We start from the raw sequence: 27,174 nt of genomic DNA, 5'->3' as shown, positions 1-27,174 counted from the left end.
CTGTGTGCTGTGGAATTCCCTGGAGATCGAGAGAAGAAATTCTCACCCCCACCCAGCAGCCATTACTCCAGTTTCAAGGGTTACTGCAGTCTCTGGGGCCTCAATGCTGTAGCTGGTGGATCAGTATCTGAGTGGATCCACTCACCTGTCCCCTCCTCTTCCATCCCAGTCTGCCCCAGCCCTCAGGAGACAGCGAATGTCACCTTTTGTACGGCTCCCCAATCCTCCCCATGGCCTGTGTGAGCAGCAGTTCCCCCTCCTGGCTCATGTGATGAGGGCTCCCCATCTTATTTCAATTTGCTTTAACCACTGGCTGACAACAGCCCTTAAAAGGTTGGTGGTTGGGTTTGGCTCACCGAGGAGGAGGAGATTCAAGCTACTTCTTATCTTGTAAGAACAGTTTTGCACATCCCTAACTTATTTGAAAAGTTTGAGAGATTTTGGATAAATACCAGGACCCAAATCACCTTAGAGAAGGAAGGAGGAGAAGTGAGAATTACTGCACATTGCGAAGTCAGACTCAGAAGCATTCTAATAATCCACAAAGAACAGGATTACACATGACTGATTAATGTGGAGAGTTAGCTTCATAATGAGCTGAGTATAAGAACCACTACCCATCAGTCTTTGATAGTCTAGGAATTACACTCCAGAGTGAAAGCCTTAAGCTGCTTTGAGACTTTTACATTTAAATCCCTAATGACAGAAACGAACATAAAGGTCTGTATTTATAAGGTCAGATGTTTTGTTGAATCCATTTAATTTCTTGGGGGGAAAAAATAGCAGATCAAGTGGAAAAATGCACCTGTCAGGATGTCTATACATGGATTTAGAAAATGACAACGCATAATTTGAGAGACTTCCTGGATGATTGTGTTCTTCTCTACTGCAGTTTCAGCACCTAGAGTAAGATGCTGTTGGCTTAGCATTGTTTGATTGTCAGAATGATATTCCCCATAGATAATTTAACCATTTGGGTCTCTTTTATAAGATGTAAAGTCCAGCCATACAGTAATGAATGATAGGCATGACATTTGGAGCTCTGATTTGGATTTTACATAAACCAATGTAAAATGAGTTACTTCTCCAGCATAGTGACATTAGAGCCAGACTTTGAAACTGCAGAACTTTTCAGAGGTTCTAGCTGACTATGACTTTGCTCACTGTGAAGGATCATAATCAACCTATCCATTCTGACTTTGAGTGTTTCAGCTGGCAAATACAATTTAAAATTAATATGTTCTCTTCCCCGTCAGTAATTTACACCTTAGATTATTAAATTTGGAAGGATTCTTAAAATTCCAGTTTCCTCTTTCAGCTGCATGTTTACTTCTTGTTTTGCTCTCAGCTCAAACAATGAAAAACACTTTCCTTTTTCTTTATAGTCTTCATGATGCACTGGTCAAGTTGCAACTACCACATGGGAATATTTATTTTCTCAAAACTGAAATTAAAAACCCCAAGTGTCTGCTAGATTAAATATATATATATATATATATATATATATATATATATTCTTGGAAATATTAATGACTGATTTTAGCTTTTGTAAAATGTTGGGACAAACGTGTTCACCAGGTTCCAACCATCTTTTACTGTAACTGTACTTACGGTTTTTAATTTCAGTACTTGGGATATTAGAAGTGCTAATTTTCCCTCATGCTTTAGCAAGGACCTAAAACACTCAGGGCAAGTGTCACACACAAATGTATGTGTTACTGCTCTCTGAGTGTTCGTTGACTGGAAATGGCTGGACTTCAGGGAAATGGGTGAAGGGGAGTTCCCTCTAATTATAGCTCTGTAGAAGGAGAGAAAGTAAACTGTCATCAGAGGTTCAACCTCCTTAGAAAATACATAGACATCCAGCAGGGAAGGAAGGAGAACTATGGAGGGCTCTCTGGGAGATTAGGAAAGTTAATGAGTCATTGATCTGTATGTAGGGTTGCAAAACCCTCCAGGATTGTCCTGGAGTCTCCAGGAATTAAAGATTAATCTTTAATTAAAGATTATGTTCTGTAATGATACCTCCAGGAATTTGTCCAACCAAAATTGGCAATCCTATCTCTATGTTGGAAATATTGGCTCCCACATTCCCTTCCCACCCAGGAACATGAAAGGTTTTTCCCTATATGAATTCAGACCTAAGATATAAGGCGAAATCCTGGCTCCACTGATGTCAATGACAAAACACCTGTTGACTTCAACAGGGTCAAGATTTTCACCTTTTTTTCACTCTCATGAAAACCCCTAACTACTCTGGTTATATGAGGGGACTGAGATTTTCAGTTGTGTTTTGACACAGTTTTGTGTTCACTGACCGATCACTTTTTCAGCAACAGAAGACATTCTTTGGAACCCGAGTAATGCTACGTTATAGTTAAACATTTTTTGTTTTCCCTGTGTATTGCTATCGCTTAGCTTGTATTCAGGGCCTGAATTTCAAATAATCGATCACAACTGTGCATCTAGTTTGCATGTGCAATTATTACAACTGTGCAATTATTACAACTGTGCATGCAAATTGGGTTTTTGCATGTACAAATTCCTAACTTGCTCGTGCAGTCACAGTAACGTCGCAAAAAAATTAGGCACATAATTGCATGCTGAGCCAGGCTTCTGGTGCTTAGAGAAAATAGGGCTTGATTTTCAAAGTACATTTCAAAGTAAAATTGAGTCCTGTAGCTGATTCCTGATGGACTGTCTGTCATTTTCAAGAGACAGATACCCTACGGTGTGAATGACCTTCTGGTCCGGCTCATGTGCAAAGAGGCTGCCCTCTTTATTTTCAAGAGGCACCACTGAGAAACATGGGAGGAAAGATAGTGGGCAAAACAGCCATTAAGTAAGCACTGATGCCATCTTTACTCTGGTGATGGATGTGGCATCAAAAGCCCAGCTGGGTAGGTAAAGAAAGACATTCCTAAACCAGGAAGCACTGCTGTTATGGTAACATATTTACAGCCACACTTACCACATAATCCAAGAGACCAAGACCATAGTTGCCTCATTGAATGAGTTAAAGAAACGAATCAGTTCTTCTCCTTCTGTGCCCAGCTTTTTCAAAGCTACTCCCAAAACCAGAGCAAACAAAACCAGTCCCAGAATATTCATCCCTTCGATCTCTGTGCCAATAGGGATCTGTGGTGTCAAAATAAACAGCATGTTTGTTAGACATCACACTGATATGGAACTGAATAAAAATTAACCTGTTATTTTGCCCTCTGACAAGTCTGAAATCAGCATGGCAGAACCTCCTGAGGAATAGAATCACGCAAAGCAACCCAACAGCACTGTAGTGGAAGTAAAAGGGATTGTGCTTCTGTTTCAAGTATTCATGGGAACTAATTAAGATCTGACCCTGGAGTCCTTGTCCATACAAGCTTCCCCATGGACTCCAATAGTAGTTATATAAACTTCAGGGCAGAAGGCCTGGGACAGGTCAAAATGGTGACAAATCACTCTTGGCCAGGACAGAACTGGGACATTAGTTAAAGGTTAGAAAGTCTCTTCTCCCCACTAGGGACCATGTTCTGTAAGCTATTTTGGGTGCAGAAGCCTTGGTGCTACTCCTTTATATTTGTAAAGCAGGTATCAACCACCGCTAATTACCCATTTCTACTGATAACAGATAGCATTATTTTGGGGGAGGAACCAAACCTCTGCATGCTTATCCCATCTCCTATAATAACTTGTGCATGCAAGCAGGCTCCAGGGGGCTAGACCCATGATATGCTATTGGTTAGCTACTGAGAGATTCTACAGATGGTATTTAGGGGAAAAAAGACGGAAAATAGTGAAAAATTCTTAATCCTTCTTTCTCTGTCAGCGCCATCAGACTTAGGCGGTGCAGATGAAAACATGCTTCATGTTCTCAGCAATAGTTTGTCTACTTGGTGCAAGTAAGAGAATAACAAAACTAATCTAGCTTTTCGCATAAATGTGCTCACAATGTGCTGACAAGCCCTCCCTGCCAATCCTTTTGAACTCATTTCCCTAGAACAACTGTGGACTTGGCTGGCATAATAACAAAACAGGATATGACTCAGTGCTCTCGTGGCTTAATAAAAATACAATAGTTTTGACAAGCCACTTTTTTTCCCATTGGCAATATATGCTTCTTAATATCCCAGGTTGTTTTATTAGCTCATCTAAGCACAATAAAAGATTAGATCAGTGATTTACAGAAGGTTTAGACTTCTGGCTAGTTGAAGTAGACAACTACTCAACACCAGAAAGATAAATATATTCCCAGATAAAAGTTTAAAATGTAGAATAAATGTTGACAAAAATTCAGAACATTGATGTATTTCAAACAAATCCAGCAATTTTAAGAGAGAGAACTTTTGTTTGAAAAGTGTATTGCTGAACTGACAGTTTCTGATTGCCTCTTAATAGCTGCAGACAGAAATAAAGGACCCAGAGAAAGATAAAGCATAAATTATACAGAAGAAACTGCTAGTATGAAGCCTAAACTAGCATGAAACCAGTTTTAATGAGAACACAAATCAGGCACTTGACTTTTTGAAATGTTATCTGCAAAATGAGTAGATGTTGTGTCTCTTGGCTTTCACAGAAACATTCTATTCTAAATTCTTCCCAAGTATTAGGCATTTGATTTCAAACCTAAAAACGGGGAATTCAGCTGGGAAACAAACTATGGGACTTGGTTCCTGCAACCTCAGAAGACACCATATGAAAGATGGTATTTGTCCACACATGCAACAACATACTGTACTGTTCTGTATGTTATAGGATGAGTATTGACAATATTTTGTCCTGTCCTCATGGCTAGAAAAGTGACTGTAAAAAAAAAATACGGCACTTTCTTACTCAGTTGAGATGCTGTGTGTGAGCGAGACTTTAGGGACATATATGTGTGCTTTTAATTCCAGTTAGTAATACAGAGACAACACAGCTATGGGAGACTAAATTGGAGTCTATTCTGACATCAACAGCTGAATTATTAGCATATCTCAAGTTGCAGAGCCCCTCAGTACTGGTGGTGATGCACAAATCAGAAAGAACCCAACTTGAATCTCAAATCCCAGGCTGAGTTTGCTTGCAGGCAGAAAGGAAAAGCAGCATCAGTAGAGCTGGTAAAAAAATTATAACTCAACATTTTTCCATCAGAAAATGCCCTTTTGTTGAAATCAAAACTTTTCATGGGAACGTGTTCATTTTGATGAAATTTCATTTTGGAAAAAAACTAGAAAAAAAACCCATTTTGATGAGGTCGAAATGACCTTATTAGAATATTTTGATTATTCAGTTTGAAATCCTGAGCCCTGCTTCCATTCAGGGGAATCTTGCCCATAGGGTGAGATTTTCAAACATGCTTGTTATTGCTCTTGCTCTGCTTAGTGCTAGGTCAGTAATAAGCCTGTTTGAAATTCCCACTCTACACTGAGGATGGAATCTTGCCAGTATTCCAGAGCCCATATGTCTAAGCATGCAATATTTCATCTTATTCAAAGCAATGAAGCCCCTCTCTTTGCATGGGGTTTGGGAAAAGAGATGCATGTTGGGGTATCTAGTATTTGGAAATTGTTTTAAATTTATTTTGGATTTATTAAGGCAATGGTGATTATTCTGGCTATAAAAGATGAATACATTCTGCCGAATCTCTGGATGTTTTTTAAGGATTGTATTTTTAATATGCTTTAAAGGCCTCTAAAGTAGTATACTTGCACAAACTGAAATTATTCTGATTCATTACAGTAGTGTTGAGAAGCCCCAGTCAGGATCAGGACACCACTGTGCTAGGCTCTGTAAAAACATAAAGTAAAAAAAAAATCACATGTCCGTCCTCTCAAGAGAAATCCTAACACCGAACATTGCAGGTTGGTACCTGCAGACAGCCCATTCGAATGAACGGTGTTGGGTGCTGCATTGCAGACAGAACTCCTGGGCCACACTTTCACCGTCACTCTAAGGGAGTATTAAGTCAGCTCTGAATCACTACAACTGACATGCTGTTGGACAGCAGTGAATGGAGAAAGATCACGTGAATTCAACTGAGTGCTCTTCTCTGTCATGTAGTCATCGCAGCCGGCAGTTCATACCGAAACAATCACCCCACTACAGACATTTTCTCCTCCCTACATGAAAGGATTTATTTCAGTATATTTACTCATGTATGTTTATTTACATAAATAGCAGAGTTACTCCTAATTTACAGTGGTTCAAATGAAAAAATTTTCATTGCCAGGCCAAATTTTGCCTTGACACCCCAGTGAGCTGCGTGGCTATAACATAGGGTGAACTTAGGCCCACTGTACTTATTTGACTTGGATTCAGCAGCACAGCACACTTTGTGATATGCTTTGAAAACCACACTTCTTTTTGTTTTTCTCAGAAAATCTGAATGTGACTTTTGGCAGCTTGAAAGGTGGCATTATTTTCTTCTCTTTTAAATTTTTACACCTTGCAGGGCCTCTAGTTTGATGGAACACCACGTTTCCTGGAACACCACAAAGTATTTTTAGTTTGACACTAATATCTGAGTGTTATAGCCAGGGATGCCTTGTAAAGATTTTCCCCCATTACTTATAAAAAGTTTTGTTTCGAACACTGGAATTATGCCAGGGTGGAGCCCCTTTAATTCCACGGGAAGTAATCCTAATGCCTCTAACCAGACAAAAGGAAATTAAAAGCACCATCTCAGTTTTGACAGCTGAATTTCAACACTGCTGTCATGTTACTTATGGATGGATGATAGTTAAATTTGGACAGGGACAATTTATTTATTTACAATATATAGCATCAGTATCTAGAGAGGTTCCAAGATGAAGGTAATAGGTGACTTGCAGCCGTATTCTTCTTAATCAGGATATAAAGTATTCAATTGAACATGGGAAAATGTTTTTCCTTCTCCTTTTTGTGCTTCTGATGCTAATTACATTATGGGCTTGATCAAAAACCCACCGAAGTCAATGGAAAGCCTCCCATTGATTTAAATGGCCATTGGATCAGGACCTATAGTATCTGTGGATTATGCTAGAGGGGAGCTGAGACAGCTATGTTCTGCTCAGCTGTGTTCATTTTCTTATCTTATGCTCCCACTTAACTCCACCCCATCTATCTGTTTTGTCCTGCTGTTGCTTCCTCTCTGTCACTCTGCAGGGCAGGGACTGTCGCCTTTGTTACTCATCTACACAGGATCTACTACAGTGGGGCCCCGGACTGAGACTCACAGATGCTACTGTGATACAGATAATATTAATCGTGTTTTGATTGTTATATTTTTTGCCTACACCATATTCCACACGTGCATCTTTTAACTAAATTCTGAAACTGGATAGCCTAGATCTCAGCAGACCCTTTCTCGGATATAGATTTTGTTCAGTGTGCTAAAAAATAAATAAATAGTAGGATCGTCAGAGAGTTTTGAGGAACAGAACAGTGATCAATAATGTTTCTGCTTAATGCCTAAATTAAGGCAACAAGATACATGTCCTGTATGTTACCAGGGAACAAAGCTCTCATGAAAGCTATTTTTGTTTTGGGTCCATAATGCTGCTTTGTTTGGCAGTTTCTTAGGGGGATGCACTCTAATGTTAGACTAGAAAAGGCTTCTTAGCATCTGGCAGTTTTAGAGACTGAAATTAAGAAGATCTTCCTCAAAGAGTCTATCAGTGGGTGTTTTTCCCCATCTTTTCAAGGTGTAGTGAAATACTCTAAATACTGCAGCTTACTCACTGGAAATCAGTGGGGGCAAACTCATGGAGTAAGATGCTAGGACTCCTTAATCCTGGTACATACCTTCTGGTTTACCAAAGCATGTCATGTGAGGTCTCAGATGAAAGCCAGGATCACAGTGGTCATTGATATCATTGTGAAATGTATGTACAGATACTATGTAAGGAGAACATATATATATATATATGTTCTTAGAATCTGTATCACAACAGAGATGGAGAAACAGGTTTTCTGCCAAACAAAAGGTGGCTATTCACCTGTCTCTGTTGAGATGTTAATTAAGCATTGTAAGATAACACAACGATTGCCCATTTACACCCAAAGTTATCAAAGAGATGTAAAGTCAATAGGGCAACCGCACACAGGAAAACAAATCACGGGAGGGTTATGCTGTCTCAGAGACATACAATGAGCTTTGGGGATACAAGTAGAAAGCAAAGAAGATAACCCTGGATCCTGCATCTATTAAGTAAATAGTCAGTGCCTTTACATTCATGAAAACGGGATGAAACCTTGGGTGAAATGCTGCAGAGGACTTTGAGTGAGATAAGCTTCTTTAGACAAGATAACTTGTTAAGTTAAGTCTAGTCTCTAAGAAGCGTGTTATGATTTTGTTTTATATATAATCTTTTAATTGGATTTTATATTCCAATTTCCTTACTCCTTAAACTTGACTCTTTTATGACAAACGTATTGTTATTTTCTCTATAAATATATCTCAGTGCTGTGATCTTAAGCAAGGTGCTGATCCTGAGCTGAATCATAAAAGCTGGTGTGTACACTATCCGTTTGGGGACAGCAGACCTGTTATTAGGCTAGAAGATCTTAATGCTCCCTTCTGACCTTAAAGTCTATGAATCTATTTCTGTGAGTGCTCAGTGGATAAGGGGCTTCAAAGGGAGACAGGGAGTGGGGTACATCTATTGATAACCTGCAGGGCAAAGTAAGGGCTTGCCTAGCTTGGAGGAGAAAGCGTGGGTGACTAATAGACTGGTGGTGCCAGGGAGACAACATCCACTTAAGCACAAGCAAGTCTGCCTCACACTGGAGGCAGGGGATAACAAGGTGACTCTCAGTCCTGGGTACCCTAGGAATTGTCACAGCGAGTTACTGCCTCTTCCACCATAGTCAATGGGGGGAGGGGTTTGATCTCTCACGAGTCAGCATCATGACCTAATGGGAAGAAAGTAACTTCTGGAGTCAGCAGGATCTGGGAGGGGCTCGACAACAAAAAGGGGATGAGGGAAGCTGCTGACAAGAGCCCCCAGTGGATGAAGCATTCTCCTCATTACCTCCAAGAACCCAGTGAGAAAGTGAGAATCCCAAATGACAGCAGGTAGTAGGCCCAAGCGGCCAGCGAGGATGAGAACCAGCAGAAGAGTGCAAGCAGCAGCAGCTGCTGCTCTGCTGGTGCATGTTAGAATCATGGATCCAGCCACAGAAGAAATGAGGTTAGGACTCCTGGTCTCATTATTCTTATGGGTTGAAAAATGGACTGGCTAGTGCACATTCAATCCAGTGTAGGTTGTGGGAAACAGCTGCTGCTACAGCTAACAGCAAAGGGAGAGGGAGTTGCTGAAAACCTGAGGGAGAGGCAGGCCTTGGCTCTGTATCTGCAGCACTAACAGGAGCCAGCTCCTATCTCCTCTCCTCCACTGGCTTCCCCAGCCTTATTGCTATCAGGGAGGAAGGGCAAATGTGGGCAAGTCCCCTGTACCAGAGACTGTGAAGTGGCTGGAGGTGCGGCTGCTGGTGGGGGCTGAGAGAGCCCAGACTTGAACTGGATGTGCATGCAGGGTCCCATTAAACTCCAAATTCAAGCTAAACATTAACTGATTGAAAAATTCAGTGTGATAAACAAACTCCCCACTGAATGGGCTAAAAGTGCTGTTATACTTGGGAAAGTGACCGTGAAAAATGGTATCCTGGAATCCTGGGTTGGTCTCTAAATCACTTCCAGGTTAAATATCCTCCGTTTACAGGACTAATGATAGGCATGTTTGAAAATCTCACCCTATGGGCAAGATTCCCCTGACTGGGAGCAGAGGTAGGCCAGTGCTGACCGCTTCTGGAAAGGGCACCCAAAGTCTCCGCAGGCCATATCTTTGAAAACAAGGCTGGCTGCCATCTCCAGCACCTGCAAACCAGATGTAGTTTTCTGGCTACTTGCAGATATACCTCAGTTCTGCTTTATGTGTCACATCCATCCCCTTGAAACAACTGTTACTGCCTTAAATCAGTGATTAGTAAGGTTAAGATCCTGTCACAGGTATTTTTAGTGAAAGTCAGGGACGGGGTGCAGGCAATAAACAAAAATTCACAGAAGCCGTAACCTGTCCCTGACATTTACTAAAAAATATGGGGGGGCGGGGCAGACACACAAACAGCTCTGCCAGAGCTTGAAGTTGCTCCAGCCACAAGGCTGGCCACTAGCCAGCTGTCTGGAGAGTGCAGCTCCTGGGCTGGCTGCTGCTTCTGCTGACCACTGGGCCAGCTGTTCTGGCAACCCTGGGACTGACCGCTGGTCAGCTGTTCTGGGGGCTGCTGCTCTGGCAGCCCAGAGCTGACCACCAGCCAACTGTTCTGGCAGCCTCTGCTCTGCAGCCCTGGGGCTGGCCGCCCGTCAGCTGTTCCAGTGGCCCAGGACTGGCCACCAGTCATTTCTGGCAACTGCTGCTCCATCGCTGCCCCAGAAGAAGTCACAGAAATCCTGGAAAGTCGTGAAATCCGTGACCTCCATGATAAGATCATATCCTAAGAGACTAAATAAAATAAAGATGCAATGAAGCTGTAACTAGAAACAATCCCAACCCACTTACTGGTTTAAAGAAGGCAAGGAAGAAAAGAGTCACACCTGAATGCTTCTCTTATATTTGTTTATAAAGAATAAGGATTAAGAAACTAAGGGCTAAGGATTAGTCCTCTAGTGGGTAGGGCACTCACCTCAGAATCCAGAGATGTGATTTCAATTCCTTTCTCCTCCACAGACTTCCTGCGTGACCCTGGGCAAGTCACTTGGTTTCTCTGTGTCATAGCCCCCCATCTATAAAATGGGGGTAATAACACTTCCCAACCTCCTCAGGGATGTTGTGAGGTGAAGGCGTTTAAGACTGTGAAACTTTCAGATACTACAATAATAGGGGCCATATAAGTACCTTAGATAGACAGAGATGGCCTTACCTTCTCGAACGTAACATTTCCAGCAGCCGTGCTTCTTACTATTATCTTATAATCCGTTGCATACTGCGGATATGAAAAACAACATGTTTTCTGTCCATCCGATTATCACTGTGAGCCTATCTGTGCTACTACACCATTTTATCACTGTAAAGTGATCGGTATGGTTTCACCAGACTGTTTCGATCTGGGCCAGACCACAGAAAGGTCTCTACAAATTGAGCTAAACTTGCACAGTGAGAGGGGACACTAGTGAGAATTAGAAATAATTCTATTGATAATGGAAGAATGGAGTTATTCCTTATTTATACCAATGTAACAGAGATCAGAATCAGGCCCATTAAAGCCAACTTGACTTTGGTCCTTCTTGCACAAGAAAAGGGATCAATCAGGTACGCAGTACTCTCCCTGTGTGGAGATCCCGGAGCACAATCTTCCACTCCACAGCTTTAAAGTGACAGTGTTCCTTTAAGTCACCCAATAGCTTTAACCTCCCCACTACAGACCATTGTCTATAAATATCTATTTCTGAAATGCCAAATGGTTTAAAATTAACAGTCATGACTTACATTTTCAAAACTGACGTGTATTTTGGAACTGGCATGTATTTCTGGTATGCAGCATTGCTGTAGCTGTGTTGGTCCCAGGATATTAACGAGACAAGGTGGGTGAGATGCTATCTTTTATTGGACCAACTTCTGTTGGTGAGAAAGAAAAGCTTTCGAGCCTTGTCTCTCTAATATACTTTTGGCAGCTTTTCAAACAAGTGTACTGACTTGGATTAGTACTGTTTGAAAAACGTACAGCAAATGGCCCAGAGAATTAAGGTAAATGAAATCATCAGCAGAAAAGCTCCAACAGGCTGAAATTCACTCTGACGCAGAGGACAAGCACAAGGCCTATGCAACAGCTACCTCCTATTTTGAGGGCGTAAGTGGAATGTATGTGGTACTTATATTGGCCACCCATACAAATGTGTCACCCTTAAAACTGACCTGTAAGTTAGACTGTGATATCAAGAATATTAATTTACACACACAAAAACAAGGCCACAAATTTACTTTGACACCTAAAATAAACACCTCCCAAGAGCAAGGCTCTTGATTTTTATTTTTTAAAATAGGGACATAAAGAATTTGAATAATTGTAAATGGTGTCAATGACAGTGCAAAAAAAGCAGAATCTCCCTTCTTAAACCTTGTACACGTAGTACCTTGGCCTTCATCAAGTTACCACAGAATACCACTACCCCAAAGAATACTGTGGCTATGTTTCCCACTTTCATTTCATGTGGGATTTTGACTTGTACTATTTTATATGAAACTTGATTTTGGAGTTTGATCTTCCTTTAAAGAAAAGAGCACAATGGAGCTAATAATGGTTATTTTCCAACTCGGATCTCGGAAAGAATTACCTTGTCTTATAGCAATACAGTATCGTCAGCAATATGTATCTTTTACAACATACATCTAAAATAAGCAACCAAAATCTTTTTCAAATTTCACAGCTCAGGCTCACCTAGTTTAAATGAGTCTATATGTTCTGGCGCCAGCTAGTGTACTATCATTCTTAGCTCATAGCACTTGGATGTTGGATGAGAAATCAGACTAAACTGGGGACAAGACAAGTAATGTAATGAAAAATATTAGGCAGCAACAGGTAAAGCTCTTTGGACCTTTGGTGTTTTAGCCTTGTCCATTCCAGACCTTGTTCCACACCACTGTCTATAGGGTATAGGCCATCAGTGGATGTATGCTAGCCATACTGCAGGCCCATCAATACACCACCACTGTGTGGGATTTTCAAGAGAGCCTAATGTAGCAAGGCACCCAATTCATGTTGGCTTCAAAGGGAGCTGGCTCCCAAGTTGCTGCAGGTGCTTTTGAAAATGCCCCCAATGTTGAATTTAAAAAAACATTTTTTTTTTTTTTTTTTTAACAATTTACCACATTTGCAGTCATTTACAAGAAGCCAGCATTCCTTTGGCCTGTCTGCTCAGTGCATCTCATTTCTGAAAGCCACATGGGACTTACCGTTCGAAAAGCTGCAACAACCAGGTTGGAAGGAAACAGATTTCTGTAAAAACAAAACAAAACAAAAAAGTAAAATATTTCCCATTCCATGTATAAAATGAGTGTATCATGGCCTTTTACTTTGGAGAAACACAAAATCATATTAAGGGCAAATATTTTGCCATTAAAATGCTATATATTACATTAGCTTCCATCAGTTTTATGCCTAAGTGGACCTATTACGTTCCTCATTACTGAATAGTATGTAATTGAATTTCACTTAAATTAATACCCATTCTTTCACCTAATTCTCATGTGATTTTTTTTTCATAGCCAGAACATGAAGAAATGGTTATAATCAGCAAAATCTCTTTCAGGGGGACCATTTAACCATTTAATACTGCAAGGTCCACTGAGTAGATCCAGGAAACCTGTTCCCCTAATCAGTATAAAACCTGACAATACCACAGATAGCTGCTGCCTGCAGCAGTGAAGTAGTTAAAAATCCTAGGTTTAAGAAAGTGCAATCCCATGGAAATCTTTAGCCTAACAGGAAAAACTAGTAGTTGGTAGGTATAAGATAAAGCTGCACCCTCTATTTTATTTTACACTCCATTAGTTGTTTTTACTACCACACTTCATTTCTGTTCTCACAGTAGGTAAACGACACTTATTTTGCACACCTATAGAATATCAGATCTATGCACATTTCATAACATGAACCCTTTTTACAATCATTTGTTCAATAGCTCTTCTTCTTCTTCTGTTGGTTATTAGGAACATAGGGACAACCATATTGGATCAGATTCATAGTCTATCTAGTCCAGTATCCTGTCACTGACAGTGGCCAATACCAGATGCTTCTGAGGAAGATGCAAGATACCTCCTAATCCCTAGTAGTTAGTGGTTGTCTTAAGGCCTGAAGCAAAGGTTTAACACTTCTTCCAAAATGTTTCTTAGCATTAACTGTAACTCTGGATATTCTTGGTACATTGATACATTCCAATTCCTCTTTGAGTTTTGCTAAATTTTTTGCCTCAATGACTTCCTGTGGCAATGAGTTCCACAGCTTAATTACACATGGTGTGAAAAAGTATTTCTTTTTATGAGTTTGGAATTTGCTATCTTTTAATTTCATTGAATGCCACTTTGTTCTTGTGTTATGTGACAGGGTGAACAGAAGCTCGTAATCTACCTTCTCGAGACCATTAATTATTTTATATGCTTTCATCATGTCCCCTCTGATTCATCTCCTCTCAGGTAATCAATCCCAACCTTTTCAACCTCTCATCATATGATCAGACCAACGGTCCATGTAACACAGCATCCTGTCTCTGACAGTGGCCAATGCCAGATGCTTCAGAGGGAATGAACAGAACAGGGCAATTTATCAAGTCATCCATCCCCTGCCATCCAGTCCCAGCTTCTGGCAATTGGAGGTTTAGGGATACCTGGGCTATAGGGTTATGTCCCTGACCATCCTGGCCAATAACCATTGATGGCTCTATCCTCCATGAACTTATCTAGTTCTTTTTTGAACTCGGTTATACTTTTGGCCTTCACAACATCCTATGGCAACAAGCTTCACAGGTTGACTGTGCAGTATGTGAAGAAGTACTTTCTTTTTTATGTTTTTAAACCAGCTGCCTCTTAATTTCATTGGGCAATCCTTAGTGCTTGTGTTATGTGAAGGGGTAAATAAAAATTCTTTATTCACTTTCTCCACACCATTCATGGTTTTATAGACCTCTATCATAACCTCCTCCTTAGTCATCTCTTTTCTAAGTTGAACACTCTCAGACCCTGTCTACACTTACTTCCGGGATTTGGCAGCAGTCGATGGGAATTATGCAAGCTACGCAAAAAACTTGTGTAACTCCCGTCGACTTCTCTGCTCCTTTTCTGCGCGCCGTCTTCACTGGACTGCGGCAGCGCTATGCCACTTGTGAAGGTGGTCTTAGTACATCGATTTCTGGATCGACTGAGCAGATCTTCACTGACTGCTTAGTTGACCCAGAGAGATCAATCTGACGGCGCGACTTTGCCGCTGTCAGTGTAGCCGTAGCCTCAGTCTTTTTAACCTCTCCTCATTTGGAAGCTGTTCCATACCCCTAATAATTTTTCTTGCCCTTCTCTGCACCTTTTCCAATCCTAATACATCTTTTTTGAGATGAGGTGACCAGAACTTCATGCAGCATTCAAGGTGTGGGCATGCCATGGATTTATATAGTGGCATTATGATATTTTCTATTTTATTATCTATCCCTTTTGTAATGGTTCCTAAAATAATTTGCTTTTTTGACTGGCAAAACTAGGCAAATATCTAGGTGAGTTGATGTAGCCTCTGGAAGACCTCTGCATACCCCTAGGAGTACACATACCTCTGGTTGAGATCTAATATATGCCATCTGCTCAACTGATACCCTGTTTGGCCTTCTCCTATTCCTAGTTCCCTTATCCAGTCACAACGTATGGGCTTTCCCACAGCCTTAATGATACTGTAAAGTACACAAACTTTCACAAAACAATAGGTGTTAACACTCACAGTCTTTCTTTCTGTTGCTTTTGTCAACACTGAAAGCATAATAGGAATAAATTTGGCTTATTGAGTCAGATTGCATTATAGCTGAGAAATATGATTTTATTTTGTAGAAATTCACAATACAAATCTCTTGCTGAGCTGTTAAAAAGAGAAGAAGAAGAAGAAAAAGAGAGAGAAATTCAAACAGTCTCCAGTATTGCAAACAGTTATGCACATGGTTAACTTGATGCATATGAGTTGTCCCATTAACCACTATGGAACAATTTACATGCATCAAGTTAAGTGCACATGTAACTGTTTGCAGGATCAGAGTCTTAGACCCAGTACTTAAGCCCATACTTAATGGTAATCATGAGCTTAAATCCCAGTGGGATTTTGTAGGTGCCAAAGGCCTCAATTCAACAAAGCAAGTGGCATATTTTGGCTCCAACTGATAGATAACACTTCAAGACCATATTGAACATTGGTGAATGAGATGCGTAGACATGTGACTGCACTTCCCCAATCACCTGACCTGATTTTGACCTTGAAGACAGCAAAGAACATTTTAATTTCCAAAAGGATATAATTATGGGCCAAATTACATAACACGGAAAGATCAAAAGCAACCCCATGATATGGATGTTTTAGCTTAAATAATTATTAAGTCATTTTAGACTATAGGTTCACGGGGGCATCTACTTTAATGTGTTCAATCTACTATTTAGGAAAAAACATTTTTTTTAGTCATAAACCATTTATTTCATAACTGGCTTTTATCAGCTATATACTAAGATACAGTTTTACATACAGTAGAGTCATAATTCATTAAGACAAGTCAGCATGTGAATTCAATCAGCCATTGATGACAGATAAGCCAGCGTGAAACCTCACAGGCTTTTAACTTCATCAGAGGATGAATCTGTGCAAGCACTCCCATATAAAACACAGTAAATAGTTCAGAATTGAATGTGTTCCATAGGAAAATGCTGCCCCCAAACTGACTGGCTATTTGGGCTGATCATGTGCTTGCATTCCAGACACTGTTTGTCATGAGCAGTGAAGCAAAACTAAGAGAGACCTTGGAAAGCCAGCCCCAGTTCTGTCAATATGAATCTGTGTTCATTATGTTCCCAATTCAAAACGGAAAATTCAAGCATCGTAGCACAAACATACTTCCTGTCCATGTGTGCCATCATAGCGGAAGGACAGCATTTAGGAGAATGTGTAAGTGCATACGAAAATAAGATACAGCCATTAGATAACATTTTTTATCAGTACACTTATTTTACGCATGGAATTTATATGGGTTGCTATGAAATCATGTAATAAACAATCAATTATATAGGTCACCCATAGTTCTTTTACACTTTACAGAGGACATCAGTATCATTATCCCCACTTTACAGAGGGGTAATATGAGGCACGGTGAAAGGAAGTGGCTTGCTAAAGGTCATCTGCTAGGCCAGTGGCAGAGGTGGGAACAGAATTCAGGTCTCCTGAGTCTCAGTCCAGTACTCTGTCCAATAAGATTCACTGCTTCCCTAGACTTTTTGGGGGAGATGGGGGTGAATAGAAGTAATTCAGATGATGTGACAAAAAATAACTGCCAGGCTCACCATGAAAACACACACACATCCTCTCTCTCCCACACACTAGTCCCCTCTGTCTATTGCTCTTTTCCTAGCCCACTTTCTGCCCTGAAGGATAGGCAGCTTACAACAGTACTCTGCTCCAATTAGAGCTTGTCTCGATAGGGAAGTTATTCTTTGGAAGTGGATTATGTTAAACAGGAACAAGGCACTCTTATTCTCGAATATGAGTGTCCGCACAGGGAGCTACTCCTGAATAGCTATTACACTTTAAATTCTCACCCTTCCTTAATCTAAATTAATTTTCAAACGTTGACAACCCTTCTTTCCAGAATTAAGAGTGTCCCCATGGGAAGTTATTCTGGAATAGCGATTTCCCCAGGTAGACAAGCCCCTAGAAACCTGTGAAACAGGGCCAATCCAAACTCAGGAAAGGGACCACAGGTAATGTTTCAGAAGGTCCACAGGAGTTGTGTATAAAAGGGTGTGAGGAGCTTGGAGGGTAGGGTAGATTAAAGGGTTATATGAATGTGTAACATAAAAGTTTAGTTTGCTCTAAAAAGACCCCAAGCCCTGAAGTGCATGTTACATCTTATTAAAGCTCCTGAGTGTTATCACTATACAGGCCACCCTTGAGCAAACACTGGGGTAGTCAGATACCAAGGACGCTGGTTATCCTGCCAATGTGTGATTTAGTGATAGTACAGTCCTTGCTACCATAACAAAAGGGGTAAAACTGAATGCTGTTAGTGCTGTGGAGGAAGAGAGTTACATAACTTATGGTGCATGTCGATACATCCGAGTTACAGATGTCTTTCATGCCTGTTTAACTCCAGAGGCTCTGCTACAGGTCCTCCCCTTCCCCAGGGGAGCGTGCTGCCTTACACACAGGAGCTACTTTAGCCTCAAGGATGTGGTAGTAAATGCAGAACAGCTCTGTGGTCTGATGAGAAGTGCTTCTGACTGTGCCTCTCCCCAGTGCCCAGGACAGTTACTAAGGCTGAGAGCTGGGCAAAGAACGCCCCTGCTTGGCACAACGTAGCGTACATTTTGCAAAAAGAAATACAGCCACCACACACGTGGGCAGCACTCAGCATGAAAGGACAGTGCTGCCTCAGGTCTGGTGCACTGGCAGAGCTCAGTGGGGAAGCATGCAAAGTACCCGCCCTATTTCTGATGCAAGACAGCACTGTCACCCAACTTAATTAAATCATTTAAAAAGGAACTTAGCTGAGGAGACAGCTTCTGTTAGAGAAGGTTGGATTGGGGCCTTCTCTGTTATAGATATACACCCATTGGGAAGGTTTTATCCTGTTCACTAATGCACAGCCTTGTAAAACCAGCTACTGTCCCATTCCCTAATAATTATAAAGAAGCAGTTCCACCAATAATGTAGGGGATGTTAGGTCTGAAACAAAATGCGGAAAAAGGCAAGTGCAGACTGTAACATTTACTGTTTAACCCACAAGATTCCCTTTTTCATAGCGTATGCAACAATTCTGAGGTTTCAGAAATGGACACAGCCTGTTGCCAATAAAGAACACGCTGCGTTTAGCATTTCTTGAAAATCCACGGTTCAAGCAGCCGTATAATTGTAATTATTAACCACCATTCCCTATTCCACATAATGGTCATTACAATACAAGACTTTATCCCTTTTGGTCTCAGAGTAGAGTTTTGCTATTTACTGATATTCTCATTTTTATAACTCTTTCAAAAACAGATGGAAAGTTTGTCACTGATTGTTTCTAAGGCCCATGGCTCCACCAGAGTTGCCTAGGGCTAGCCACTGGGTTCTGTGAAACTCACGGCTATTCATCCCTCAATTTACAAGGCTAATCCATGGCTGTGAATCATAGAATATTAGAGTTGGAAGGAACCTCAGGAGGTCATCTAGTGACTAGTCCAACCCCCGGCTCAAAGCAGAACCAACCCCAACTAAACCATCCCAGCTAGGGCTTTGGCAATGTGAGATATAGTGCCACCTAGATTATTGATTTAAGGCCACTGTAGGCTGGCAGAGTACTCTCTGCAAACTCATCTGAGACTGCGACTAAGAACAAAAGTACTCCTGCATTCTGAGCCTGGCTCTGATACTGATTGCTGGGGTCTCGATCCAGTCTGTTTCAGTTTCTCCATCTATAACATGGAGATGATAATTTTTTACTCCCTCCCAGGGATGTTACGACTACAGCTAGACAAAAATCGGAATTTCCATCCCACAGAAAACTCCAAGATTATGAAATCGGTTTCATCCCAACTGGGAGGAAAAGTGAAAATCTCATATTTTGTTTTGACCTTCAATAAATATTTTATTTTCGTAAGGTCAAAATACTTCATTTAGACTTATATATTAAAGTATAAATGCGTAAGTCAAAATCATAAAGTAAAAAATGAAATGTTTTGACCTTATTGAAATGAAACCTTTTGATAATTTGTCATAGAAAACGTTAATGAAATAAATGCTGCTACAAAACAATTCAATTTGATCAAATCAGTATTTTCCAATGGAAAACTGTTCAGTCAGAAAATTTTCGACCAGCTCTAGTTATGACATGTTAATTTGTATCCGTAGAACTAAATTCTAAAATTCACCAAAACACAGCGGATCCTGCACCTTGATGCAATAATTGTCTTTCCAGAACTTTTCTAAATGCTGGCACCTACACCTGGATCCCAGCACCCGCAGCTGGACTCTGCTTCCACAGCAGGACGCTGGCAAAGGCCTGAAGATCCATGCCTTAATCCCAGATTTTTAGAAAAGTATAAAACAAGTCCGTTGAATTTGAGGTGCCCCAAAGAGTCACTCACTAGTCTTCCTCAAAACTGCAGTGTGAAACCAGATCAGCGAACTCCTGACCAGATATTTTATATGCCAGCCTGAGTGAATTTAATAGCAACATAGGAGAATCAGGGATACAGGAAACAGCAAAGTGGATACAAAGCATCCTCTAAACCTGTATTTCTCAGAAGATACCTCTGCATTTGCTCAGCTGTAACCCCTATCTCCCTTTGAACCTATCTACTCATTAGTCAGCTTGCTGTTAAACCACAGGAGGAACTACTTCTGCAGGAGCTGTGTGTATGTGTCGCCTCTTCAGAGGTCTGGCCTTGTGAAGGAGTGATCAGTGACCAAGCCTGGGAACAGAGCCAAGTCCAAGGCTCACTCATAGTAAGGCAAAGCACTACCTCTGGCCACCAAGCCAATAGACTTTAAAAAACAGAACTACATGTCCTGATAAAGGACAGCTTTTCTAATCTCCAGACACTCCATGTTAAATATTGACTCTCCAGTCTGGGCCCCAGCTCCCATTCACTGTTTCCACCTACAGGAAGGTTTACATTAGCTTTCGATTCTGTGTTGTGCCTAAAAAGGGCACTAAGAGTGTGAGCCTTGCTTATCACACCGTTCATAATCATCTCACAGTCACCCTGTACCTCTTCCATCTGTTCAGTTCCTAGATACATGGATTGTACAGCCAGAAGGAAAAAAGATGATTCTCTAGTCTGAACACTTGCATAAAACAGGCTATACAATTTTACTATTCCACTAACTCCTGCTTCAAGCCCATAACTTCTGGTTGAGCTAGAGCGTATCTTTCAAACAGACCGTTATCCAGTCTTGATGCTAAGGTGTGTCATGTCCATCTGTTGTCTCATCGTATATCGGAATATTATTACAGTAATAGCTGTTCTGTATACAGTATGTGTCAAACCTTTTTCACAAGCTAATTATGAACTGTCTTGTTGCCGACGAAAATGTTGTAATTGCATTTTGGACTGAATATAATAGAATTATGATCAGCCTAGGTATTTTAGCATTTGCTGTTGCCCCAATTTGAAGAGAATTGAGCAGCAGAGTCTCGAAGGATGTTTCCAGACACTACAGATAACGGCCAAAAATCAAAGCCACATGTCCTTGTGTTTAATAGAAGTGTTTCATACTAAAATAATAATAATCATCATAATCATAGTGCATCAGTGTTATGTACTTTCAGCATGAAAATGATTTGCATTGGCTGCCTGTTGGATTCCAGGCACAGTTCATGGTGTTTATTCTAACCTCTAAAGCCCTAAATGGTTTGAAGCTTTGCCTGCTTAAAGACTTCCTCTCCTGTACCATTCTGCCACAGCTGAGATCAGCAGAAACATTTAAAAAAAAAAAACAATACTAGAGAGAGGGAGAAATACCAGGGGGGGTGTTTTCCATGCAAGTCCCTTCACATAACTTGCTCTGCCCCTGGGCCTGCCAGCCATCATATTTATTAACCTATTGGACATAGTGCAAAGGTCTGTAAAAAAACAAACAAACAACCAGATGCTTGGCAAGAAAACAAAGCGCCAGTCTTGGGACCCAGTCAAGGTTTTAGGGTGAGATTCTGTGTGGAGATGGCCAATGTGTTGGAGGTGATAAAATGGGGGTGGTGATGGTGCTGGGACAGTCTATTTCATCTGACATTTTCAAACTGGATTTTGTCCCATCATAGTGTCACCCAGTGTGTTTTAGAGGGGGTACTTATTGCTAGGGATTACTTACTTGATAGACAGACTGTTTCTCTCCCTGTGGGATGTTGCTACACCTGAAATCAATGCAGAGGGCTGGAGTTGGAGCACTTTAAAAGAGAGGAAGAAGGCTGCTGCCACAGCATCCTCGTTGAGGGATCCTTGACTTTGGAATTTGCTCCCTTCCCTCATTCACCAAAGACAGGACCTGTCAATCATCAGGGCATGGTGCATGGATCATATTTTCTCCAGGACATTTGAGGACCGATTGGCTGAGGAGTGGAGGGGATTTTCTGTCTGCTGGGCAAGGTTTTATTGTTGGTGTGTATTTGTTCATTACGATGGGAAGAGCAGTCCATTATCTTAGAATATTTCATATTGAACTATATATGGGTACCTTGAATATAAGATGGGCACTTATTTAGGTTTGTATAAATTAAAAGGGGGGAAAAATCAGTCAGTGCTTTTTCTCTACAAATGGCATCTCAGAATAGTCAATGGAAAACCATCAAAGACAACTGCAAACAATCAAAACCACTTGGGGATAGACAGGAACATTACAGGGGTCACCCTGTCTGTGACTAAAGACAAAAAATGGATTCAGTACATCACAGGATGAAGAAAGACAGTCTGCATCCATTCACTGAGGAGACATCTTGTGCAGCGGGGGTTTTTCATGAAAGACTAGATCCTGGTTCCTGTGAAGCCAGCCAGCTCTGAACATTGGGGGGGGGGGGAATTCTACTTTATGAGACAGAGAAATGTAACTGTTAATAAGGGTGGGGCCTGGTTTGCATTTTATGATTTTGTTTTGTATTGTAAACATTTGTTTCCATCACTCTTGTTTCTAGTGGAACCTCTATTCCTTAAAAATACATTATTTAGTTTTATTTTAAGTGCTCATAAGTGCTGTGCATGATAGAGCAGCAGTGGTTTAAGGTAAAACTGGTAAAGTGGGGCACACTGCTCCTTTAGGAACAGAGAATCTGGGATTTTTATGAGTAGCCCATGTCACTGGCTGGATATCACAGAGGATCACTTCAAGGGGATTTCAGAGGGGTAGCCATGTTAGTCTGTATACAGCAAAAACAATGAGAGTTCTGTAGCACTTTAAAGACTAACAAATTTAATTTCAGCAGGCATAAGCTTTGGTGAGCTTCAGCTCACTTCCTCAGATGCAGTTGGTAGAAATGATACAGCAAATAGGAAACAACATATACATATCCAACATATACATTGTTTCCTATTTGCTGTATCATTTCTACCAACTGCATCTGAGGAAGTGAGCTGAATGAAGCTCAGGAACGCTTATGCCTGCTGAAATTAAATTTGTTAGTCCTTAAAGTGCTACAGAACTCTCGTTGTTTTTTCAAGGGGATTGTGATGCACCTCTTGCTAACCTGCAAGACAAAGACAAGACTGGCACAGCTCAGAGGAGAGTGGGTGAGTGGCTAAAAGGCTGATGGTGTTAGAGAACTAACACCCAACCACTACAGGCAAGACTCCCTCTCACAAGAAGCAGGGGGTAACAAGGTGCCTCACAGTCCTGGGTAACCCAAGAACCATCACAATACACTTTCTCAAACCCTTGACTCTGAAAGATATCTACATCGTTTAAACTCATCATTTGCATTTAGATGATGGGGGGGGGGGAGAAGAGAGGAGGAGAATCTGTCTACTGCTCCCAACTTTAGTTGGAACTTCAGAAATTCTGCAAAGCACCTTTCGAAGTGCCCAGCCTATATCCATTGTGTGTGTTAAATTGTGCTGTACATTCAGCAGACCCAGAACTCCAGGATGATATATCAAGAAAACACCACACACATTAGCCATGCCCAACACCCAATGAATGTGCCTAGGTAATTATAATGGTCTTCTATACTCTCACAGTTTAGCAGTGATAGGTCGATTCTTTCTACAGTTAAACAAATTGCTTTTCTTTTTCTTAGATTTGTTTCCTTCACCCCATCAATTTCAATTCATCTCCAGGGGACTTCTACCCATCTGCAATTTTATTTTTCAATTAGGACTCTCAAGATTTCTCACAGTTAGTTCTTGAGAAGTATGGGATGAGGAAAGACTGAAATGTAGCTAAGTACTAAGATGCATGCTGTTGAGAGGCTGTGTAAATCAGCACCACTGATTGCAGTTATTACCACTAAGCCTGCTAACAAGAATGTATAAATCTGCATTTTAGTACAACAAAAATAGGATGAAGAGACCATAAGTATTCAATCAGATTTGTCACTAGTTTCACCAGTGATAACAAATTTCCCTCAACAATAACAAAATGTATATTTAAAAACAAGAAAAAACCCAACTAAGCCTTTATGCCTGTTAAACAGACGTGCTCAGTCACTTTGCTTTTATATTGTAACTCTTCTCCCAGTCCAAAAATAGACAAAATATAGACAAGAGATTATCAACTCTTATACAAGAGAATTTGTCTCCTTACATTTCAGTAAAATGTCATTCACACCCATGATACTATATCAGTTTCTTTCAGTCTATGTTTATTCAGAGACAGTACATTCCAACTTGCAAGTTCTCATTCATTCTGCCACTTTTCTCAGATTGTGTAATTTACTCATTGGTTAATCCCAGCAATGGGACTACTCACAGAGTAAAGCATTTACGATGGCACAATCAGGTTTTGAATACTACTAATATATTGTTTTACACTTTCAAAGTGCTTAACAAAGATTAATCAATGAATAAGAGACTGCAGTGGGAAGTAGTTTGACAGTATTAAAAGTCTCTCCCTTTGTTGATGAAAACATTGGCTCTCTGTGTTTCAATGAAATATGTGTTTTTTAAAAACAAATCCCTGTTATTCAGGCTGTCCCAGCATCTGCACACTAAAAATAGTGAATTGTAGAGGTTTTACAGTCAGACCCTAACCGATTGCCTCCCCCAGCACCTATTTAAAATGAAATAGCAACAGATACTATACAAGATGACAAAATAAGAATAACTGCTATGTAATTAGAAATGGGAGCCTTGCCTTTGAAGGAAGTTCTCAGGGGATGAGAATCTTTGCAGCTGCCCCCTCTCTCTATAATGGGTGAATGCCACCTACCAAATGTCAGGATGAAAAAGGAATGGGATGGAGGATAATGGTATCATCATACCATTCTATAAATCGATGGTATACCCTTAAATGGAATACTGCAATCTGTTTTCATCATCCCATCTTAAAAAGTATACGGCAGAATTAGAGGGGATTCAGAGATGTGCAACAAGAATGATTTGAGGCAGGAAAAGCTTTTATATGAAGATAGATTGAAAAGATGGGGATTGTTTGCCTTTGACGGGGGAATCTGGAGAAGGAGTACAGAGATTATTTTAACTCTGTGTTTGGGACTTGTGCAACCGCTGCTGGAATACAGTGTTCAGTAAAATTGCTGCAGGAATACAGTGTTCAGTTCCGACGCCCACAATTCAAGAAGAATGTTGATATACTGGAGAGGGTTCAGAGAACTACGAGAATGATTAAAGAACTAGAAAACATGCCTTAGAGTGACAGACTCAAGGAATTTAATCTATTTATTTTAACAGAGAAGGTTAAGGGATGACTTAATTACCATCTATAAGTACCTACATGGGGAACAAATACTTAATAATAGGCTGTTCCCAGTGCTTAATTTGTGCCAGGGCTTGCCAGGGCTGAATCCCGGCACCTCTAGGCTTGGTAGTTCATAGCCCCGGCACCTCTGGATTTGGTGGGTCGGTTATGAAAGTAAAAAAATTGCTTGAGCCCTGGCACCTTTTTCATTACAAATTAAGCACTGGGGTGCTCAATCTAGCAGAGAAAAACATAGCACAATCCAAGGCTGGAAGTTGAAGCTTGACAACCTCAGCCTGGAAATAAGGCATCACTTTTTAATGGTGAGAGTAATTAATCACTGGAACAACTTACCAAGGGTCCTGGTGAATTCTCCATCATTGACAATTTTTAAATCAAGACTGGATGTTTTTCTAAAAGATATGGTCTGGGAATTATTTTGGGGAAGCTCCATGCCCTGTGCTATATAGGAGCTCGGACAGATGATCACAATGATCCTTTCTGCCTTTAGACCTACAAATAAGACCATGTGTATATAAATATGAATAAGAGTATGCAGAACAATGAATGGTCTACTGTGGTAGTCACCCAAGAACAAGGGGGCTTTCAATAAAACCAAAAGGCGCCAAAATCAAAACTGATCAAAGAAAATACTTTCTCCCCCAGCACATAATTAACCAATGGAACTTACACGGCTTCAAGGTATCACTGAGGCCAAGAGCTCCGCAGGATTCACAGTGGGACCACACACCTCTATAGAGCGCCAGTGGAGTTAGTGGTAACAGGAACAAACCAAACACCGATTTTGGACAAAGCTAGAAACCCTCCTGTTTTGGGGCATACATCACCCTCTAACTAATGGGGCTTGGGAGAAAACTTGCCCTGCGGATAAGTTATGCAAAGCTGCTTGCTACCCAACCTTCCTCTGAAGCATCTGGTGCTGCTGGCCGCTGTGGGCACCGCCAGGACAGGGACTAGCTGGAGGGGTTCCCAGACTCCTGAGGCGGAGGGACCCCGCAGGAGTCGGGGGAGGAGGGGGCCCAAGCTGTGCAGCCGGGTCCCACCTTGGCCGGGGGACAGGAGCGCAGGTACCTGGCGAGGTCCAGGAAGGAGTCCACCGTCTCTTTGTTGGTGGGCACGGCGTCCGCCAGGCCCAGGGCGTTGGTGTTCAGCGCCTGGGCCCCGGCCCCGGGGCGGATGATAAAGGCCAAGGCGACCGCCAGCGAGGAGGCCACCAGGGTGGTGCCCATGAAGTAGGCGACGGCGATGCCCCCCAGCTTGCCCAGGGCCCTGGTGTCCAGGCTGGCGGCCCCGGAGACCAGGCTGCAGACCACCAGCGGCAGGATGACCATCCGCAGCATGCGGAGCAGCAGCTCCCCGGGGAAAGCCAGGGCGGCCACCTGCGCCCGGCTGAGCGAGGCGCCGCGGACGGCCGCGCCCAGGGCCACCCCCAGCAGCACGCCGGCCACGGTCAGGATCACCAGGCAGTGCTTCCTCAGGCAGGGGCCGCCGCAGCCCCGCCGCCGGGCCGGCTCCGCCGCCGCCTCCAGCCCGGCCACGGCGCAGCTCTGCACGTGGCCGTTCCGGCTCTCGCTCGGCTTCTCCATGGGAGCCAGGACAGCCCGATGCGGCAGCGGCAGCAGCCCCGGCGACGGGAGCTGAGGGAAGGGAAAGCGCCCGCCGCTGCAGCTGCAGCCCGGCGGCGGGATGATGCAAGGCTGGCCCTGCCCCTCGCCGGCTCGCTCCCAGCCAGCCCCCGCCGAGCACGAGGAGCCCCCCTCCCGCCCCAGCTGCTGGGACTGGAGTGCAGCCGCCTTCGGGTGCGGGCTAGTTGTAGGGGGGCGGGGACAAAAAGGGGGGCCGCGGGGCGCCGTCCCCGCTCTGGTTCCTTCAGGGCAAGTACATCTCCCGCCCCTTGGCCTCCCCCGTTCCCACAAAGGGTCAGGCAGCCGCCGGCCGGGAGAGATGCTGCCACCCGCCCGTCGTAGCCCAGCGCAGTCCTAGCGGAGAGAGGGGGGCCGCCGATGGCCATGCTGCTCAGCTGTCCTCCTGTCTCCCAGTCCCCAGCCTTTGCCGTGTCTGTCTAGACAGGGACAAATTAGCCCA

General features: G+C 42.2%; 1 protein-coding gene across 2 annotated transcripts in view; it reads right to left on the bottom strand.

The window, feature by feature from the left end:
• The window catches only part of SLC1A4 (solute carrier family 1 member 4), a 43,820-nt gene extending 17,114 nt beyond the window's left edge, over nucleotides 1-26,706 (bottom strand). Inside the window, exons 1-4 of one of the 2 annotated variants that reach the window (XM_067565252.1) lie at nucleotides 26,161-26,706; nucleotides 12,909-12,951; nucleotides 10,879-10,941; nucleotides 2,972-3,138 (exon numbers count right to left, since the gene is read on the bottom strand). In XM_067565252.1, coding sequence (XP_067421353.1) covers nucleotides 2,972-3,138; nucleotides 10,879-10,941; nucleotides 12,909-12,951; nucleotides 26,161-26,675 — 788 coding nt within the window. In that variant the 5' untranslated portion in view covers nucleotides 26,676-26,706. Of the gene's footprint in view, nucleotides 1-2,971; nucleotides 3,139-5,716; nucleotides 5,741-10,878; nucleotides 10,942-12,908; nucleotides 12,952-26,160 lie in introns of those variants that run through there. The other variant, XM_067565253.1, reaches the window with a different exon arrangement.
• Nucleotides 26,707-27,174: the final 468 nt, after the last annotated feature.

Source organism: Emydura macquarii, unplaced genomic scaffold (assembly GCF_026122565.2).
Source record: "Emydura macquarii macquarii isolate MOO-44397 ecotype Brisbane River unplaced genomic scaffold, CSIRO-AGI_Emac_v2 contig_2676, whole genome shotgun sequence".
NCBI classification, from domain to species: domain Eukaryota; kingdom Metazoa; phylum Chordata; order Testudines; family Chelidae; genus Emydura; species Emydura macquarii.
Note: the sequence above shows the minus strand (reverse complement) of the source record. Positions and strands in the feature narration are given on the sequence as shown.